General features: G+C 36.5%; 1 protein-coding gene across 1 annotated transcript; it reads left to right on the plus strand.

Annotated features, from left to right (window-relative positions):
* Positions 1-10,099: 10,099 nt before the first annotated feature.
* LOC104429427 (kinesin-like protein KIN-14C) lies at positions 10,100-11,843 on the plus strand (the record flags this gene model as incomplete). Its single annotated transcript, XM_039313870.1, is given in 7 exon segments — positions 10,100-10,202; positions 10,290-10,469; positions 10,648-10,754; positions 10,841-11,006; positions 11,178-11,304; positions 11,403-11,450; positions 11,452-11,843. Coding segments are annotated over 7 exon segments (963 nt in total), but the record flags the coding sequence as incomplete, so codon positions are not given.
* Positions 11,844-19,930: the final 8,087 nt, after the last annotated feature.

The raw sequence follows: 19,930 nt of genomic DNA on the forward strand, positions 1-19,930 counted from the left end.
AGAATAAGTTATTGATTGCTTAAAGGGATTGTATGCATTTAAAAGAATATACATGTTATTCATCATAGTTATTAAGATTCTTCTAAGTTGTTATTACTATTTGAAGCTAAATCATACATCGATCCTCTGTAATTTTGCACATTTATAAATTTTTGTGCATCCATTAGGATGAATACTACTTCTCTTGTCTAGACTAAATAATGCCCACTAGACTATACATTTCTTCACCTATTAGTTGGGCTTTGGTGTTGTTAAAACTATACCTGTAGGCTGTAGGTGCTCAATATCCGATAGGGTTTCTCTTGGGCATTGGTCAACCTTGGTGGGATTTGTGGGCCCTTATTGCATAATGCCAATCTTATCTGGCCCATTTCCATGAAATCCCAGTTATCCACCATTTCTGTGAGGCCAATCAATCAACAAACTTGAAGCCCTCCCTTGTAATTGGTTGCCTATAGCCCATCTTAGCCCTTTTGAGCGATCCTTTGTTCAAAAGCGTTCTTTGTTGTTCGGAAATTGTTAGTTGAAGAAATTAAAACAATCCCTTCAACCAAAAAGGAAAAAAAAAAACCAAAAGTTTTTGTATTCTTTGACAGTATTTATAGCTCAAGACAAAGATTATCTAAACACTTTGTGAATGCACTTTCTCTTACAAAATCATGAATAAATTGGTTGTAGTTGTGTCTTTTTAGTACTTTCATTTATTGATGTAACTTTTTCATTAGTTGTCACAGTATTTAAATTATATTAGCTCCATCAATATCTTGTCATGGAGTTGGCTAGATGAGTGCCTAATTGTTATCCTTCCACAACAATTCTTGGTGACAGGTTTTGCAAAACCCTCACCAACAACGGTCACTAATCTACAAGCCACCTATAATGAGAGTTTTAAATCGATTTTGACTTCTTACTTTTTTTTTTTTTGTATGGTTTTGCCCATAGGCTATTGGTTTCTTCTAGTAATGTTAGCTCATCCACATAACTACAACAATACCTTTTTAAAGAAAGACTTTGAAGGAAGACAATGAAGCAAGTCGGCTCATGTTATGGACGTATTGTGTTCGAGTTTCAGTACATAACTTTTTCAAGCATAAGATTATTGGGAATCAATTTATACCAAATACAGTTATCTTCTCACAGTATCTATTAATTTAATAAGCTATCCATTTTTGAATTTCCTAGAACCCACTTGACAAAACTTTTTAAGTATTCAAACATTAAAAATCACCCGTGGAAGGACCATACTAGGTGGTGATCACAGTAAGCTTTTGGGCAGCTTAAAGCCGTAAAGCCCCAAGGACTTTGGAGAAATAGGGCCAAGAAGATGGTCCCATTGTACTGGGTGGTTTACCCACTGTTTTGTTCTTCTCTTGTTCGATAAATTAGCGGCAAGAATTTAGTCAAATCGCATTTATTCATACATGTCTTCTCTCCTTAACCTTTGAACCAAAATTTACCCAATTAATCAATTAGATAGCAAAACATCAAGTGGGGATTTCATATTCTAAAGATCGATTTGGTAAAGACATTAAGTGGTCCTCCTAAACTTCTAGAAGGTCAACCCAGATTTCATGTTACACTCAGGTGACTAGCCTAGAATATCGATCGGTCTAGTGATAATCAATTCAAGGCGAGCTTCCCCCATGTACAGGCACGCCTTCTTTTTCTGGATTTATTTTTTCTATTTTAAGGTTTTCTTTTTTAGTGATGATCTATATGGGGAACTGGGCTGGTTCTCTATGTCTAATTCTTATGCACAAGCCAAATTCTAAACCATTAAAAATATGTCATGAGTTTTTGTTTTAGCAAAATATTAGGCTTATTATGGGCGCACATGACAACCATTCTGTTCTAGAAATAGTTTAAAACGAGAAATAGATTTTTCTATTTCTATTTTTAAAAGAGTTTATAAGCAAAAATAACCGTTTGATAACGATACAAAATTTCTACTATAAAAATAGAAATTCGTTTGATAACGATACAAAATTTCTTCGTTTCGGACGGCGGTGACGACAACCGACGACCTTTAATATAAAAAATAAAAATAAAAATGATTTAGTAACAAAAAAATAAAGAATAAAATAAAATAAAATAAAATAAAATAAATCATAAAAATAAAATTAAAATATCATTTTATTTTAAAATAAAATATCCTTAAAAATAAATTTATTTTATTTATTCTATTCTATTTTATTTTACGAATAAATTTATTTTAAAATCAATAAAAAATAAAAATAAAAATAAATTTATTTGGCAAAACACTCAAGGCAAATAAAAATAAATTATTTTTAATAAACTAAAAATAAAATGATAAATAAAAATAATTTATCTATTTTTAATAATTTTTTAATAAATTTATTTTAATTTTTAAATGAATAAAATGAATATATTTATTTTTATTTATTTTTATTTTTAATAAAATGAGGAGAGGCAGAGGAGGAGGCAAAGACGTAGAGGAGATGAGGGAAGACTCATCGAAATTAGGGTTTAGTGGGAGAAATTGTTTCCGATTTCTCTTCCAAATCAATTTATGGAATAGAAATCTATTCTAGAAATAAAAAAACTGAATAGGTTTATCAAACAGGTTTCTATTCCAAAAATAGGTTTGGAATAGAAAAATTATTTCTGGAATAGAAATTTTGGTTATCATGCACCCCCTATATCTAATTTATATAACTGATTTATTAAATTATATGTCGTGCTATTATTAATTTTTTAATATAACCAAATATTTAGAGGATTACTCACAATTTGACATATATCCTATTAAAACAATTTTGTAAACTATTTTTAATAAATCTAGCTCTTTGGTTTAAGATGGTCCTAGTCAACTTTATGAACCTTCTCTAATGGTCTACGCCTATGGAGATATCCCTTCCTACCCTAGACAGTATCTCCACCTGAAATTGGGAAAATTGTCCAAAAAGCCCTAAACCTATTGCATTTTTACTAATCTAGTTCTAAACATTTCAATTTTATTAATTTAGTCCTACACATTTTCATTTCTTACAAATTGAATTCATCTGGCCAATTTTGGTTGAAATTCGCTAACATGGATACTGGCGATGCCACATGACATGGTCGACACGCGTTAACAATTTTTAATAATATTATAATATTTTTTTGAATTTTTTTATACATTTTTTATGTTTTTTCTTTTCACTTTCTTTTTCTTTTTGCCTAGAGCTGTCATTGGCCATGCTTGTCGAGCTAGCCTCGCCTACCACAAGTGAGGCCCAATTGAGCAAGGGTGAGCCTAACCCTTGCCTAGGCCAAGGCGGCCTCGTTGGGCGTCACCTCCATCCAGGCTGGTGAGGGGAGCCCTCGCCGAGGCCTGCCCTTGCCTAGGCAAGTGTCGGCCTCGCCCATACCAGATCTAGTGAGGGTGCCTTGGCTTGGGCAAGGCCGACCTTCACCAAGTCTTGCCTCGGCTAGGGCAAGCCTCGCCCGGGCTCACCCTTGCTTAGCCGGGCCTCACCTATGGTGAGCGAGGCTAGCCCGGTGGCCATGGCTTATGGCTAGCCACCGGATAAAGGAAGAAGAAAGTGAAGAAGAAAGAAAGAGGAAAAAGGAAAAAGAAAAAAACTTAAAAAAAAAACGAAAAAGTGTATACAAAATTTAAAAAAATATTAAAATATAATTAAAAAATGTTTATGTCGGCAGCAATCATGCCACATAGTATTGCCGATGTTCATGTCAACAAATTCCGGCCAAAATTAGCTAGATGAACTCAATTAACAATAAGTGAAAAAGTTTAGGACTAAATTGACAAAATTGAAAAGTTTAAAACTTTGACAAAAGTGTAGTAGATTTAGGACTTTTTGGACAATTTTCCCTCTCGAAACCTCTGCAACTTCTCGATCTCATTTTTTTGGTAGACTTTTACTAATCAATTGAGTGGAAATGAACAAACAAACTTGTTTCCTATTTTCATTCAACATGATGATCTTACAAACTTGAAATAACTATTTTGATCATGCTCATGAAATGGTTGAAAACCCTCCCTGTTCATGTCCATTATGTAGTCAATCAATAGTGCCTATACTTCTTGTTTGGGCTTACACATTGAATTGCAACTTCTTTCATGATAGAAAGAATATTATTTTCTATCACGTGGCTAAAGTTAAAAAAGTCAAACACTCAAGTCGACATCACCACAGTAACCCCCACAACCTCGACCAGCCGGCTTCAAAATACATATTAAGTCAAATTATTCCTTATTGCCAGCTTTGCGTCTCTACCCAACAGGTCAAGCACGATGTCTCCTAGATAAAATGAATGCAGGAGTGAGATGATGTCTCACGTTACCTTCTCTTTCCCTTCACACCCACAACAGTTCCTTTCTCAAACACAAGCATGTGAAAGTTTCCTAGGTAAACATAGATCTCTCTCCCTCTCGTGGAAAATGTGTTTGCTCGGATTGACTGTCCGTTTTCTGGCTAACAATATGGTTACCCAAGCATTTTACTTTAAAGATGGATCCAATTCTACACAGAGTTGGTGACACTGATGTAAGCCTTGTAGAATCTTTAATTCTTTGGTTTTGAGATTTTCTTTTTTAATGACGAGAAGATCCCTTTTGATTATGCAAATCAATAATCCTCGTGGGAACTGAGTCGGCTCTATACATCTCCAAATTCTAAACCACTGAGCCAACTGTCATGGGGTTTTGTTTCAGGAAAATACTAGACTTACTAAGATTAGTTTATACAATTAATTTATTAAATGAGGTATCAGGCCATTATTGATTCTTTTATATAACAGATTATTTAGAGGATCACTCACAATCGTACATATCTCCTAGAAAAACAGTTTTGTAAACTATTTTTTTTTTTTCACGATCGAAGTTTTGTAACCTAATTATAAAATTGAAAGCTATTTTACATTGCATTGAGATTTTGCCTTAAAGATTAAAAATTAGAAAAGAGAATTCTTTGTAATAAGAGTCTGCTAGGCTAGCGGTACTGTTACGCTATATTTGTAACGGTGCTCTTGTGGGACTCATCTTTTGCAATTAGAGTATAAAGCTTCCAAAGTTAATTGCCAAAATTGGCATTTATGCTGTAAAACCACAAAAGCCAAACCCCTTAAAAGAATAACGAAAAAAAGAATCATATCATTTAGCTCAATATTAAACACCTATAGGGAACAAAAAATCAATTTAAACATAGGTTTTCATATTTAATTTAGGTTTCGGTTGCTAGTCTCACCAAAATCTCAAATTAGTAGGACACGTTTTCGAACTGGGCATTAGGTGATCATTACCAGAGCAAAAGAACTAATGCTAAACGAGCACTCGCCCCTCACCTGCTCTCAATGCCGACGTGGCCTTCGTATCGTAGTTTGACTTTGGCTACGATGCATAGTGTTTGTACTTTGTCAATCAGTAGCTTGATTATTATCATATTTTTTCGACTTTGCATAACTTTTCCAAAATAATTTTCTTGTATATACGAAACCATTTAAAAATCAAATTATTAGAGAACTTTTCCGTCACTTTTTCCCGTCACTCGTAAAAGAACTTCAGGCCTCTGGGAATTGTCTACACTACACTGGTTTGCTAATTCCTACATACTTAGAAAAGGATCGTAAATGACTGGGAGCTACTCTACGATGAAGTACTTCTATATCCCTCAGAGCGAATAATCCGAAACTTTCGCACGAGTTGTGTCATTTCATGCTAATTGTAGGGTAAAAACATTGTCACATTTCGTAGTAATTTTTCATTAGTCCTTTTCTGAGCCAAACAAACTACTTCACATCCTTTACTCAATCGGCATTGCAAGTATTTCCATTGGCATTGGGAGGTGACTAATTGAAAAAGTTGTTCGGTAATTTTTGGTGCAAATCAATTATACACACGCAAATGCATTTCGTGAAGCAGTAGTAATGTGTACCTGTGTCGAAGATTTTAGCCGTGGCCTACAAGGAGTTGTACTAGGTCAACAAACTTGTCCAATTGGGTCCAATACATTTCCTCACGTAAAATCAAGGAAAGTTCGAATAGTTTCCATGGCAACGAGTACATATGAACCTAGTCCAAGGTACTCTCCGTACTCTCACTTGAAACTGAGATATTGGAGTTACATGTTATCTCGACTTTTGTTGGTTAAGTCTCCCTACTCAACAAAAGAATGCAAATCGCGCAATCGACCTTGTCAGTGACCCTGTACGAGGCCAAAAAGGTGACCATCCTCGTCGTTCATCTTCTTCTCTTACCCCGACCTGAGTATTGATGGCCTAATAATAGTACAGTATTCACAATTTTTCGATGAATCCAATACGGTGTGAACATAAACCAACATCCAAAGTGTGTTCACAATTTTGCGTCCTAGATTTCAAAACATGTCATTTTATCTTCTAAACTTTTTCGATCAATGATGCAGCAAAATCAACACATAATCTTAGGTCCCCATCTCTCTCTCTCTCTCCACCTCCACCACAGCTCACACGGTCCTCACCTCATTGTCGTGCCTCGCCACTAGCAGCAATCACTTCCCCATTGGATTGGTCTATCCTTCCACAAGTTCGCCTCTCTATCACAAAAGGAGGAGGGTGGTGATATTACCCGTGGAAGTAAGGAAGAAGCGAAGGAAAATATAAACGGGAAAGAAAAGGAAATGAAGAAAAAAAAAGGTATAAATTGGAAGAGTAAGTTTAGATTGCTTTGATTACTGGGGTTTGCTCCATGGTCACTCTTCCAACATGGAATGGGGAGATGGGGAAGTCGAATCCCCACATTCTTAGGGGGGGTTTGAGTAAGGACGATTTAATTTCAAGTGTGGGTTTTGACTCCCGCACTTTATAAGGAGATAATGCAAAAGTCTGAAAGTGAGGATTAGAGTAGGAGTAAAGTAGAACTAACAAAAAAGAAAAAGTTTAGACCGTTTTCTTTTTATGTTAATATGTCATCTTCTCAATTTAGCAAACTCAAAAGGTCAAGTTACACTCATCAAAAAAGAAAAAAAATAATGTCAACTTACTCTAATAACAAAGAATCTTAATCCATCATAAAATTTAGTTGGATGTGAAGTTTTTTTTTTTTTTTTTTGATGATCTAGGGAACCCGCGCACTGTACCAACACAGACAGCCCAACAGGCTCGGGGTAACGAGGGGTAAACCCTGGGGCGATGCTAGTGGAGGACCCACCACCCCGACGTCGCACTTAAGATCCCGTGCGACCAGCGGGATTTGAACTCCTCTCCTCTTGCAAAGGATCATGGGAGCACTTATCCAACTAGGCCACCATAGGCGGTGGTGGATGTGAAGTTTATTCATATATAAAAACCAGTATGATGCCCGAGCTGTAAATTCCAAAGCACCTAACAACTTTTCCTTAGAAAAGGCACGTCCTTCATTGGAAAAATGAATCGGAAACGAGAGTGAGGTATTATGCTGCATAAAACAAGAGTTCCTACATTTTTTTTAGTACGAAGACGAGGATGAAGTTTCCTCTCTCTTTCCCTCTCATATCCAGTTAGGTCGACATCCTTAGACTTTTCTTTCCCAAGTCTCCGCTTGAGGATGAGGACCAAAGGCTGCGCATTTGGCAGTCGGGATAAAATTTGGGATATGATATGATTTGTCCTATCCTACGTTTGGTGCTCGCTCAGGATAGGATAAAATTGAATATAGGGGGATATAGGCAAAATAAAATTATCCCATGAGGGGTGAGATAAAGATAAATAGGATTTCTAACGTCTATAATAGGAAAGTTATTTTCTCGAATAACAAACTTATTAAATTAAAAAAATTGAATTTATATTTCAATATAAATAATATTTGAATTCTAATTTAAGAAATTAAAAATAAAAAAATTATTTTTAATTAATCTTATTTTAATTTATATATTCAACTTTAATTCTATCTTATAATAAACATTCAATCAATAAATTAAATATTTATATTTATTATATATTTAGGTCTATTAGTACAGTTTGCTATTTGACAAAGTTGTATTAAAAATGATGAAAGGGGAAAAAAGAAATAATAAAAAAAAATATAAAAAGAGGAAAAATAAAATAAAAATAAAATAAAAATAAATTAAGAAATAGTGTTACGAGAGATTTTTACCATCTTCATTTATAAACATTTAGGTTCATTTATAATGATATACCCTTTATATAAAAAAAAATGTACATGATATGATGTGAATATATCTGACTTTAATATTACGATTCACAAAACAATGGATATAATATAAAAAAATCTCAGGATTTCATATCATATCCTATCCATTCTTATCTCGATTAGAAATCCGAATGACCAAACGTAGCCAAAGAGTCCCACTCGGTCGACATTATTCTGGTTTGGAAAAACGTAAGATAACGTAATTGACTTGCTTTAATGACGGGACCATTAATCCCAAGGTTCATGCTTCCATTGGCAGGAGGAGGAGGATACGTTTGCATGACATGGGCCTATTTCTTATTTGGTAAATCTCAAATGAGATAGCGCAAATTATTTGGTAATTCAAGATAAAATTAAGAGGAAAAGAAAATTATATAAAGAATCTCACTATCAATCGAAGGCACTTACAATCGGACCACCATGTCGTGGCCGCCTAAGGCCAATGACAACCTAGCGTGGTGGTTGCCTAACGCTCAATAGTGGATAACGATAGGGAAGTGAGGAAGGAATCATGCGAGCACCACCTGAACTCGTGCTTAGGAGACTTAGCCATTGTGGTCTTAGGCTGGGGGCACCCAAGCTTGCAATGCAGGTTGGTGACCACTATCACAGTGGTCGATTGAGGCCGTCCTTCGCATATCTAAAGAAAAAGACCAATATCACTTTTTCACCCCATCTTTTATATATATATATATATAATTATAAGGTGGTATTTCCACCAGTTTTCGCACATATCGATTTATTCACCTCCTCGAGATGCATGATTTGTCCCTTCTCATTATTGGTTGAAAGCCTGATGCTATCCCATTTAGGGGTGAACGTGGTTCCCGGGTAGAACCGGGAACCGGGGAACCGCGGTTCAATTCCCGGTTCCTGGTTCCGGAACCCTTTCGGTTAGGGCTCAAAAAAAAGCCCTCTTTGATTTTCATGACACTTCCAGTCTTGGTCTCGGATGCTTGTGTTCTCTCTTCGCTTCTCTCTTCGCCCTCTGCTGACTGCTCAACGCCACTTGCGATTCTCTCTTCGCCATTTGCTCTGCACTTCTGTCGGCCGCCGCGTCTCTGAGTGACCCCTACTCGCTCACGCCGACATCAAAAGCCCTCTGCAGCAGATCCCAAGCCCCGCCGCGCCTCGCCTGCAGCCCGCACCGACCCGCGACGACCCGACGTCACTCCTGCTCCGCCCACTGCTCCTGCCCGACGCCGCTGCTCACCCCCGCCGCTGTGATCCCGCGACGCCGTTGCTCTGCCTTCGCCGTGCCCCGAAGCCTGCGACTCGCAGCGCCCTCGCCTAGCTTCGAGCTTTCCCCGAGCGACGCTGCTGCAGGTTCTCCCTCTCTCCCTCTCTCTCTCTCGATCGCTCTGTCTTGCGCTCGATCTATCCTCTCTTGAAGTTTCGTTAGTGGAAAAGTTTGTCTAGGTTTGATATTTGAACCGAACGAGCTCTGGATTCTGAAATGACGATGCTCTGATAGGGTGATTTTGTTTGTGGATCTTTCTTTAGCTGCTTTTGTTTACTGGCCGCTGAATTGGCAGTTATTGTGAGTCCGGTGTTGCTGCTCAGTTTGCATTTCTTGCATATATTTGATTGAAGGGTGTTAAGCAAGTTTTACCTGAATCGGGTGACAACTTGAGGCATGTTCGGAATCCAAAAACTAGAAGTGGAACAAGAAAGAGCACAGTTTCCATAGCTTTATGGATTTTCAATTTGGGGCTCTACGTGTAAGTTGCATCTTCTCTGTATCTGGAATTAATTTTATGCTGTTATGGATACACACGTGCCTCTAAATGACTAAAACTTCCAGGAACTAAGGGTCTCTTTCAAGTCTATCAAGCATGAACTTCTGGTCACCCACAGAAACTATTAAGAGGAATTCAACAGTGTTGGTTGGTTTACTAGAATTTTTCTGTCCATCAATGCAAATCTTTTAATTTATGAAACGATTTCAAAAATCCACTCAATCTTTTTTCTGCAGGAATACAGGTTGAAGCATTAGCTGACGCAGCAGAGAACTATCACCAAGTTTTTGCAGAAAATTGGAGGCTATTTAATGAGGTTCAAGATCTAAAAGGTGCATGAATTTCTACTCGCACTTCCAATACACGTGGCATTTGTGAGGGTCGCAGCTTTTGATTTTTGTAGCTTGTGTGTTGCACAGGTAATATCAGAGTGTATTGTAGGATTAGGCCCCTACTTCCTGGACAGAGTGGAAAACAGTCGATCATCGAACGTATTGGTGATGATGGACAGTTGGTTGTCGCTAATCCCTCCAAACAAGGCAAAGATGGCCATCGCATGTTCAAGTTCAACAAGGTGTATGGTCCGGCTTCTTCTCAAGGTTTCTCTCTCTCTATGTTAATCATGTTCTTTTAAAATAGTCTCCGGGTATTTACATGTAACTATTAGTCATCTATGTCTTGTAGATTTTTTTTTTCTTTTAAGCTGATTTTATCTCAGTTTCTGATTTTTAAATCCTCCAATTAAGAATGTCTTGCTTCTTGCCTGATTGTTGGCAGAGATGGTATATTCTGACATCCAACCCTTCATTCGTTCTGTTCTTGATGGATATAATGTGTGCATATTTGCTTACGGCCAAACTGGTTCAGGAAAAACCTATATGATGGTACAAGTCCTCTCTACATTTGAAATTTCCTCAATAAATGTTCTGTCCTTACAAACTTACTCAATGTTATGCGATGGCATTGCCAAAGTGGTCCTAGTGCAGCGACTGAGGAGAGCTGGGGTGTCAACTATCGAGCTCTTAATGACCTTTTCAATATGTCTGAGAGCAGAAGTAGAGCCGTCGTGTATGAAATCTGGGTTCAAATAGTTGAGATCTACAATGAACAAGTGCGAGATCTACTCTCCAGCGATGGCTCTCAGAAGAAATATCCTTTTGCAGCATTATAGTTACTTTTAAGTTAAATTAAATAAGATTCGTTTGTCCTCATTATGGAAGTTCCAAACTTAAATAGGAAGAAGTACTTGGTTTTCGTTAACATGCTTACACTAGGGATTTCATCAATCTCTCATGCAAGTGGTCTAGCTGTTCCAGATGCTAGCATGCATCTTGTGAGAGCAAGCTCGGATGTTATGGAACTAATGGACATAGGACTTAAGAATAGAGCCGTTGGTGCCACCGCATTGAATGAAAGAAGTAGCCGCTCGCACAGGTTCTTGATCTGATGTTCTGTTTTCAATTGATGTTCTAGATCCTAATGCATTTCTGTGGTTCCGAGATGTAATTTTATTTGAAATTTTGTGGCGATAGTGTCATCACTGTACATGTTCGTGGGACAGATGTGAAGACTGGAAGCGCATCACATGGTTGCGGGAAGCGAAAGAGTCGACCGCTCAGAAGTAACTGGTGACAGACTGAAAGAGGCACAGCATATAAACAAGTCATTCTCTGCCCTTGGAGACGTCATTTTTTCTCTTTCGCGGAAGAGTCCTCATGTGCCTTACTGTAATAGCAAGCTCACTCAAGTGCTACAGAGTTCTTTGGGTAATTCTCTTTATAATGCCTTGAATTTGCTTATCTTGTCTCTATAAGATTGTAGAATAGTCCAAGTACTTGAGAGTGAAAATCAGAAGCACTTCGAAGTTTCTACATGCATCCGTATATCCAAAAGAGTTTCCTCATGTGCCTTACCGTAATAGCAAGCTCACTCAGTGTGTTTATTATTGTTTCTAAAATGCTGTTTGCTGTTTGTGTTATCTCTTCGATGAATGACACGTTTGTTTATTATTGCTGCATTCATTTCCATTTTTTTAAACTAAAAATGAAAAAAAAGAACCTGTTAGAACTCGGAACCGACCCGGAACTTGTGACAGGGTAGGTTCAGGTTCTTATTCTGACGGGTAGGTTCCGGGTTCCAAAAATGAGGAACCTGTACCCGAGGGTAGGTTCCGGGTTCCAAGCGGAACATGTAAGGAACCGGGAACCGCTCACCCCTAGTCCCAGTTACCTATCGAATGCAATAAGCTTGTTTTACCGAGGTACTAAGATTGCTGTCACGACTACTCTTCATCCATCTCTCATTGCCAAGATAACCATTCACAAGCATAACTCATGAACTTGAATGACAATAATAATTGGTATTTCCTTGCTTTTGTGCTTCTCAGTGACTTCAATGAGAGATCAAAGTGGGTTGAGGTACATTATGATGTTGCAAAGCCATATTGGTATTAAGAAATCACACGTCAATTCCAGAAAAATAATGTTCGTAAACAATTCACTAAGCAAAATATAATAATAAAATAACAGAATCAGAAGAACATATCAGAAAATTTATTAATGAATTTCAACTAAACCCGGGCTACGTCTCCACGTAGAGGTACTCTGTGAATCCACTAAATTTCGAAAAAGTTGAAATACAATTATGATATTCTTTTAAGATTAGAGTACAAAAAAATTGAGAACCCTCGTAAAGAAAAAAAAAGTCACTTTTTTTCTTATATCTTTTCTTGCCTCTCTATTTTCTTTTTAGCATCTTGCCGTCTAGCGTCTTGCCATCGCTAATATAAATGTTTCACTTTCAACCTAAAAGCAAATCTGATAGAAAAGACAAAAAAGTCCTTAAAAATATTTGGCTTCATCTATAACAATTGAGTCTACGAGAAGTGTTCCTATTGAGATGTGGTTCATACTCTCCATCAATAGAATGGCATGGGGGTTCATATTCCCCATCTTCAGTTGGACATAGCCCTAATTTAATTTAGGGATAAGTGCAATAGAAGTCTTAAAACTTGTAATGAAAATGTAATTGAGTCATAAAACTTGCAAAAAGTGCAATTAAGTTATAAAACTCGTTAAATTGGTTTAATCGAATCATAAAGTTAACACCGCCTAACTTTTTAACAAAAAATGCTAACGTGATATTTAAAATGAATTTTTATTTTCTATATGGCTTTTTAAAATTATCTTTATTCAAATTAGATTTAAAAACTAGAAAAAAAAGCTAAAATTTATTTTAAAAACAAAACAGTTAAAAAAAAAAAGAGAAAAAGAAAATGGCCGCCACTTCCGCCGTCGCCCTCGGATCCGGCGAGCCTTGCAGGCCCCACGCGACGGCCGACGAGGCCTCGCCCAAGGCGGGGATGCCTCGCCTAGAGCGGGCGACCCTCGCTCGAGGCCGGCCACCCCCGCTAGTCTCCAGCCCCTCCGACGATGATTGCCGTCCTCTCCTAAGCAAAGGAAGTGCCTGCCATTTTTTTTTTTTTGAATTGTTTTGTTTTTTAAATAATTTTAGCTTTTCTTTTCTAGTTTTCAAATCTAATTTAAATAAAAATAATTTTAAAAAAACCACATGAAAAATAAAAATTCATTTTAAATGTCACGTTCTTTTGCGCCACATTAGTATTTTCCATTAAAAATGTTGACGATGTTAACTTTATGACTTGATTAAACAAATTTGATAAATTTTAGGATTTGATTACACTTTTTACAAGTTTTAAGACTCAAATGTATTTTCGTTACAAGATTTAGGACTTCTATTACACTTATCCCTTTAATTTAAGAGTGAACCAAGATAGAATTTTGCACTTCAAATTTTTTTGCTCACTTTTACTCTCTAGTTTTCTTTATAATTATGTGGCTAATCCTAACAGTTCCTCCCGGCTCGATCAAATACTTCCATGTTCTAACAAATGGGATTCCAAGACTGATAATATTTCTAGAATGTTGTAATTTCATGGAAGCTATTTTGTAGGCACGTCAAAGTCAGATTCTACATTACATAACACGCATGTCCCATGAAATTTCAAGTTTCTTGTAATTTGTAAACAAAAACCTGTCGAAGTATATTTTCTTCTTCCTTTTGTTCCAGTTACAGGCATGCAGATTGGGTTTAATTCGCATATCAAGTTTTCAATCATGCACGGCCTTTGCTTTAGTGGTTTTGTACCTCCCAAGACTTTGTTCTACTACGAACTACCACGACTAGCAGACTTCTAGATTAGATAAATCAAATGGACATATTTCCTGGATGTCTTGATTAGTTCCGTTTGATTCTAATGATCGTAAGTGTCATCAAAAGAATTATGCTTTTTTTCATTTCCATTTTGTCATATGCTGTAATTCCACTGCACGATTTCGAATTTACAATTTGAATTTCTATTAATAGAACCTATACGAACCACATTTAGTTCTTGATGAGATATTCCTTTTCATTCAGAATAACTTCTGATGAACTTTTGACAATGCTTTAGTACTTCCCCCCCGTGCACTTTGCTCTCTCGTGCTCAGCAAATTGGGTTGACCTTCGACTAAAAAAAAAAAAAAAAAAAATGGGGTTAACCCGATAAGAGTTCGTTTTGAAGGTAAGGCAAATTGCGAGGGACTTAGGACGTGATCAACTGCCCGGACAATGTAAGAATCGAAGAGCAAATACAATTACTTTCAATAGTCCAGAATATTTCAAAAATATTAGTGACTTATATGTGACCTAAAAATTTACCATTTTAGGATGATTTTGTTGTCATTTCAAGTATAATGGCATATCAAGAAGGATTGTGTCTTATATTTCGTCTTTTGTAATATATATATATATATATATATATATATATATATATTATATTTGAAAGTGCTAGTATGAATATCTAAAGAGGGGGTGAATAGGTGTAAAAATAGATTATGCAAAATGTAGTGAAAATCTTTACTTTTAACCTAAGTCCGAATAACAATGACTTTTGAAACCGAGTCCGAAGAACAATAGACTTTGAGCGAGTTTAGACTTTAGCAGTTAAATAGAACTACGAATAAAATAAAGAAGTTTAGGGATGAGAATAAGAATACATAATTTATAGTGGTTTGGCTTAGATCAAACCTACGTCCACTTTCTCACGCTAACAGCATTCTAGTTAGATTTCATTATGTAATCAATAAGAGATTACAACTTTGAGTGCAAACACTTAGTATTAGATCACACTATCTCACTAAGTCACTCTTTTGATATTTCTTTCACGATCACAAATGTTTAAGCTCACAAGAGACAAATCTATGATCGAAAATTGCTTAGATTTTGGAATTATAAATTCTACACTCCGTTTCTTACTTGCTTATCGGTCCTTGATCTCTTTAAATACTCATCCACTTCCAAACTAACCGTTGGGCAGTATCTTAGATGATCGTCTTCCAATCTACCCATTGGACAAATCTGTATCTAGAAGATTTGGTAACCGTTGAGTGATAGAAGTAGAATCCCAAATTGATTCCGATCGCCCGTACAAACAGAATCTTGGTTTCAATAAGTAGAGCTTCTTCGTTTAGAAAGAGCTTATTGTCTTTAAGATCTAATTATCAATCAATTAGATTGAGTCAATCAAATCAATCTTGATGTAGAATCCAAATCAAATCACTAGACGTTATATGTTTGGGGTTTGTGTTACGTTCTGTCAAGTTATTTCGTTTTGAATTTGCTTCGTTCTAAACATGCGTCTCGTTTTGAATGTAAAGTGTGAGAGTGTTTTTTCTGAAGTAGAGTCTGAGTGTAATAGACTTTATAATCTGAACGTCAGTTTGAATAAGTTCGGCTCCAGCATAAAGTTTGTCTTCAAGTTCTTCATTCACGTTCAGTCTGGAATTTGTCAGAGTTAGCAGACTTCTGATGTAGAACATACTTTGACATTAAAGTCCGACAGTCTTTAAACTTTGACACAGAAGTTTGGAAATCTTTAGAACAGACTTTGGACAAGTGTTACATTCAGTCTTCTGGTTCTTCCAAGTATAGACATTAATAATATCATTTACATGTTCTATCATCTGCATAGTTTGTTACTCAACAATTAAACACGTTAGTAGCCTTTGATTTATTTTGTCATTTTCAAAACATCATAAGGGATTTCCCTAACAATCTCCCCATTTTTTATGATGACAAAACAATCTTTGAATATGCAGATGTGTAATCACACTTTCTAAAATAATGATAAATCAATCATCAAATTTTAGATTTTCAAAAAATGTGATTTGAATCAAAAGACAGCAAATAGATTGAGCATAACAATATGTAGAAAAATAATTGCAGCTCAATATTAGAATATCAACCAATCAACACATATGCATATTTATATTCTCTCTCCCTTTTTGTCATAATCAAAAAGCGATAAAAAGTATCACTTGGAGAATATAAAATGATAACAAATATGTCTTGCATGAAACATAGTTTCCAAAAATCAGCTTTTATAAAGTAAATCGAATATTAAAGATATGCAATATAGCTCACTTCGATCATATATATCAGCAAATATCCAATAAAAATCACGGATGCATTATAAAATTTACTTGACCCATTTTGTTATAATAAAACGATAATGTAAATAAGATATTTGTTAATGACAAAAGGTAATAAAATATGCACTAACCTGATTTTTTAGAACTTGGTAAGTTCTAATCACATTTACCTTTTCTCTCATTCCATAATAAGATTATGATCAATTCAAAAGATTTTTCTATAATTGATCAAAACTCCCCCTCAAATTGTTGCCTTTTTGAGATGATCACAATTCTTTCTTTTCTCTTGGATTCTCTTTCTCCCCCCGTCATCAATACAATATTTGCAAATAACACTAATTGTGGCTTGTGGACTTTGAGCATAATATTTTTCCATTATTTCCTTCGTAACAACAATATCCACAACTGTTGACACCTAAATTTTGACGACCCATTAAGACATTTAAAAAAATTAGGGGTTAATTTTATCCCTGAAAAAATAAAATCACATGGCATATAGTTTAGGAACATTTTTGTTTATTTTATTGACCGACGGCGAGTGTAAAATTTTTCACATATTCCGTTGATTCTTCATACATTTAGGCAATATACACCAAAGGATATATTTTCAAGCAAAAAGGAAAATTTTGGATGGGATATTTGATAAATACAAAAGGTAATATTGCGGGATGCAACGATATATTCGGTGGTATTTTGCATTTAAAAAAATTAGAAAGTAAAATATACCACGAAGATCTAATTTTTGGCTTATAAAAGGGACCGCGTACGGACAAAGTTGAGAGGAGGGGCCACACAAAAAAACATACGGCCAGCTTTTCTCTCGGTTTCTAGGTTAAAAATTGAAAGCAAGAGAGAAAATGTTCTTCCTTCGTTTCTAGGGTTTTGAGGGGTGAAGTTTCATTGAAAAGAAGAAAAGAAAAGTCAAAGGGAAAAGTAGAAAAAAGCAGAGAGGAAAGGACGTGCGGCAGAGAAAGAGAGAGAGGGGGAGAAAAAAAAAAAAAAAAGAAAAAAAGGCTCCTGTTCATCATCTTCTCCGAGTCTCCCATCGCCGTTCCACCTGCCGGCCTTTGCTGCGCCGGTTGCCGCCCCTGTTGCCTTGACGTCGAGACGCTGCCGCTGCTCCCACTCCACGCGACCCGACGCCAGCGACCCGCGACGCCCTGCCACCGTCTCCAGACGCGGCTGCTGAAGCCGCGACGATCCCGACGCCGGAGCCTCTCCTGCCCTGCTCTTTCACCCGATCGTGACTGCTCAGCGCAGATCTCGCCTTTGTCGAACCCGTTCGCCGGTCTCCGCCGCTCGAGATCCGCCCATGATGCCTCTGCCCAACGCCTGCTGAAGCCACGACGATCCCGGCGCCCCTGCTCGCCTCTGCCTGTTAAGTCGCCGCCGCTGCCGAACCGAGATCCAAACGCCGGAGCTCCTCGTCGCAGCTTCCCGGAGCCGAAGCCCTGCGACCCAACGTCCCTGACCGCCGCACTTCACCGCCGCAACGCTGCTACCGCCCCTGACCTGAGCACGATTCGCGTTGCCCGAGCGACGATCCCCGGGAGCCCGCGGCCCGATCCGATTCTCTTATCGGACGCCACGCCCTATAGCGAGATCCGACGCCGCCCCGTGCCGATCCGTGACGCCCGCGCTGCTGACGTGCCGCCCCTACCTCCCTCGCCGGAACCCTAGCCGACGAGCTCTCCCTCGCCGGACCTCCGAACCGGCCAAGCTTTTTCTTTTTCTTTTTTTTTTTTAAAAAAAAAGAAAAAAAATTAAATTAGGTATTTTTACTTTACTTTATTAGGCAAGTTTAGGTTTTGTTTATTTGTTTATTATTATTTGTTTATATGTTGTTTTCTTTGGTTGGAATATCTATCTATGCATAATTGGAAATCCCAATATATCATCTCGATTCGCAACCGCGCCAAGGGGCTTTTTTATTTCATTTATAAGGCTTTAGATGAAATAATTAATCAAATGGGAGTAAAATTGATAATTTGATCTTTAAGGCTTAAGATCAATTTATCGATTTTATTAGCAAAATATTATCTCTTGATCCGAATGATGCGATTTTTGATGATTTTGAATGAATTGTCTCGTTTTAATTGCCTTGTTTATCTCGAGATATATTTGAGTTAGAATATTGCATGTCTTAGGGTTTACATGTTTAGAATAGGAATTTTATTTCAAATTTGAGAAAAAAATCAAAAAAATCCAAATTCAAATAAATCAATTTAGGTTGCTAGATTTTAATTGCATGTTTAATTATTTGGCAATTATTAATTTAAAAAAAAAGGAAAAAAGGAAAAACACAAAAAAAGTCATCATACACTTGTCATGTAGAATTAGGGCATATTTTGCATGTCATTGCATATTAGGGTTAAATGGCACTTAGTTTAATTTAGATCATTTTTTAAATAAGTTTAGGCATTTTTAGATATATTGCATTTTAGGATTATTTAGGCTAAGATAATATTTTTGTTTGAATTAGGATATGGCTCAACCTAATTCCTAATATAAATTAATTAGGATCTTAATCTAATTAGGTAATTTTCACATTTCACCTAATTTCGAATTTCATAAAAAATACAAAAAATGTCTTAGAACAAATTAGTTTCAATCTCTAGGAAAAAGAAAATAAAAAATGTCATATACACGTCATTAGGGTTAGATTCATTGAAATGCATGTTATTTAGTATTTTTGCTAGGCCCATTTAATTAGAAATTACATATCATTAGGATTAGGTCATTTAGTTAATATCGCATTGCATATTGCATGATTTTCATTAATTAAGTGAAAACAAAAAAAGAAATTGCGTGTTAATTAGAAATCATATCTAGGATTGATGATGTGAATTCTGATCTAACAATGCAGATGCTTTCGTTGCTATGGGGTAAGTCCTGCAATTTATTCATTGCTTTCTTGGATGTTAAATTGGTGGTTTGCGCACCCGTATGATAACCTCACATGTTAGGGAAATAGTTTAAAACCAATTCAAGCTGCCCGCAAAACCCTTTTGTCAAAATAAAAGAAATGGTACCGAAAGGGCGTTAGAGAAATCTAGCGTAACCAAGTCCCCAAACTCATAAATCTCTGGTTCGTAGAAGTAAAGTAAAACTCCCGTTACTTTACTTTGGTTTCTAATCGACCCACCAAAAATAGATTAGTGGCGACCCACCAAAAATAGATTAGTGGCGACTCAAAATAGATTAGTGGCGACTCCTAATTGAAAATCAATTACATGTTAAGAATTTGAACCTAAGTCGCGAATTGGTATGGGCAGGAGAGCCCGAGTTAAGTCTAGACTTAACAATCCATTAGCCAAAACCCTGGTGGTCCGCACCGAAAAAATAGGTCGCGACAACAACGATAATTTGTATTTTGAAATTTGAGGCAAAATTTATTTTTCAATCAAGCTCTTCTCGAATTCAACCTGCATAAACTTAATGAACTTTTTGCACAAATAAGTTGTAATAATATCCACAAAATATTTAATGCCCTTACTTCAAATAAATAAATTGAATAGCATATATAAAATTAAAATTCAGAACTACTCAACCTTTCGTACAACACATTA

This window comes from Eucalyptus grandis, chromosome 5 (assembly GCF_016545825.1).
Source record: "Eucalyptus grandis isolate ANBG69807.140 chromosome 5, ASM1654582v1, whole genome shotgun sequence".
In the NCBI taxonomy this organism is placed as follows: domain Eukaryota; kingdom Viridiplantae; phylum Streptophyta; class Magnoliopsida; order Myrtales; family Myrtaceae; genus Eucalyptus; species Eucalyptus grandis.